The 1559-nt window shown below is 45.1% G+C and overlaps 1 protein-coding gene across 1 annotated transcript; it reads right to left on the bottom strand.

Moving 5' to 3' along the window:
• Positions 1-203: 203 nt before the first annotated feature.
• Positions 204-1251, bottom strand: LOC102523374 (olfactory receptor 2M4). Its single transcript, XM_006177996.2, has one exon. The coding sequence runs from the start codon at positions 1137-1139 to the stop codon at positions 204-206; it is 936 nt and encodes a 311-aa protein (XP_006178058.2). The 5' UTR covers positions 1140-1251.
• Between the last annotated feature and the right edge of the window lie 308 nt (positions 1252-1559).

The raw sequence follows: 1559 nt of genomic DNA, 5'->3' as shown, positions 1-1559 counted from the left end.
TTCACAGGGACTAAGCAGCTTATGCTCTTGTCTAAATTGCCTTCTTTACTTGTGATGTTTCTATAACACTATACTAAATAAAGCTATTTAATATTGGGGGGAAAGTGGAAAAAAAGAACTCTAGGAGAATAAGATGACGGAAGGGACTTCAGTCCCTGGAAGGAGTGTTGACCAGAGTGGACGCTCAAAGATGTTGGATGAAGTTATATTAATTTTCTTTTCTTCAGCAGTTTCTGAAATCCCCTGGCTACCTCTTTGTTGCGAAGACTGTAGATAAGAGGGTTTAGCATGGGAGTGAGGATTGTGTAAAAGGCTGAGACCATCTTATCCTGGGTTGGTGTGTGGTTGGAAGCTGGTCTCATGTACATAAACATGGCAGCACCATAATAGAGTCCAACCACAGACAGATGGGAGGAGCAGGTGGTGAAGGCTCTGCGGCGACGTTCCTCAGAGCCCATGCCGATGACAGCTCCAAGGACTCGTGAATAGGAACCGACGATCACAGACACCGGAAAGACTAGCATCACCACACAACAGATGAAAAGCAGTCTTTCAAAAGTAGAGGTGTCTGTACAAGACAGCGGTAACAGAGCAGCAACATCACAGAAAAAGTGATGGATCTCCAGGGAGCCGCAGTATGAGAATGAGAGGGTGGCTGTGAGCACAATGATGCCATCAAGAGAGCCCAAGACCCAGGAAGAAACAGTCATGAGGACACAGAGTTTCGGATTCATTAGAATAGTGTATCGAAGTGGGTGGCATATAGCCACATAGCGGTCATAGGCCATGACAGCCAACAGGAAACATTCAGCTCCAAGCAGGGAAACGTAGAAAAAGATCTGAGTTCCACAACCTGCTAGAGAGATGAGTTTCCTGCCAGACAGGTAGTTGAAGGCCATCTTGGGGACAGTGGTAGAGATGAGCATCAGGTCCATGAGGGAGAGCTGGCTGAGCAGGAAGTACATGGGGGTGTGGAGCTGGGTGTCCAGGTGGATGAGGAGAACCATGGCAGTATTTCCCACGAAAGCCACTGAGAAGATGCCCAAGACCAGAGAGAAGAGGAAGATGTGGGTGGGGCTGTGATCGAAGATTCCTAACAGGATGAAGTCAAAATCGAAGGTCTGGTTTCTCCAAACCATCCTGGATCACTTGCTTCACCTACAAGTTCCAGAGTGGACACAAGCGTGTGTACTAATTTAGTTTTCAAATGCATACTGTGGCAATGCACTCAAACGCAACTGCATGCATGTCAAAGACGTCCTCACTAAACTTCAGCTACCTCCCCTTTAGTCCCAGTAAGCTATGCGACTTGGTCCAGTGGTCTCTTCTTGGTTCCCTATCCAAACATCACAAACAAGAACTTCAATAAGTATTTTCTTTATTTTCCAGAAAAGAAAACTGAAGTATATATGAAGTTACTGATGGTTTTCCCACAGATACACAGTCAATAGAGAAAACATAGGAGGAAAAATAATTACACATACTTTGTTGCTCAATTTTATGAACCATCCCTGTTCACATGGAATCCCTTTATATCTTTTAGTCCTAACTTGTCTCCA

Source organism: Camelus ferus, chromosome 3 (assembly GCF_009834535.1).
Source record: "Camelus ferus isolate YT-003-E chromosome 3, BCGSAC_Cfer_1.0, whole genome shotgun sequence".
Taxonomy (NCBI): Eukaryota; Metazoa; Chordata; class Mammalia; order Artiodactyla; family Camelidae; genus Camelus; species Camelus ferus.
Note: the sequence above shows the minus strand (reverse complement) of the source record. Positions and strands in the feature narration are given on the sequence as shown.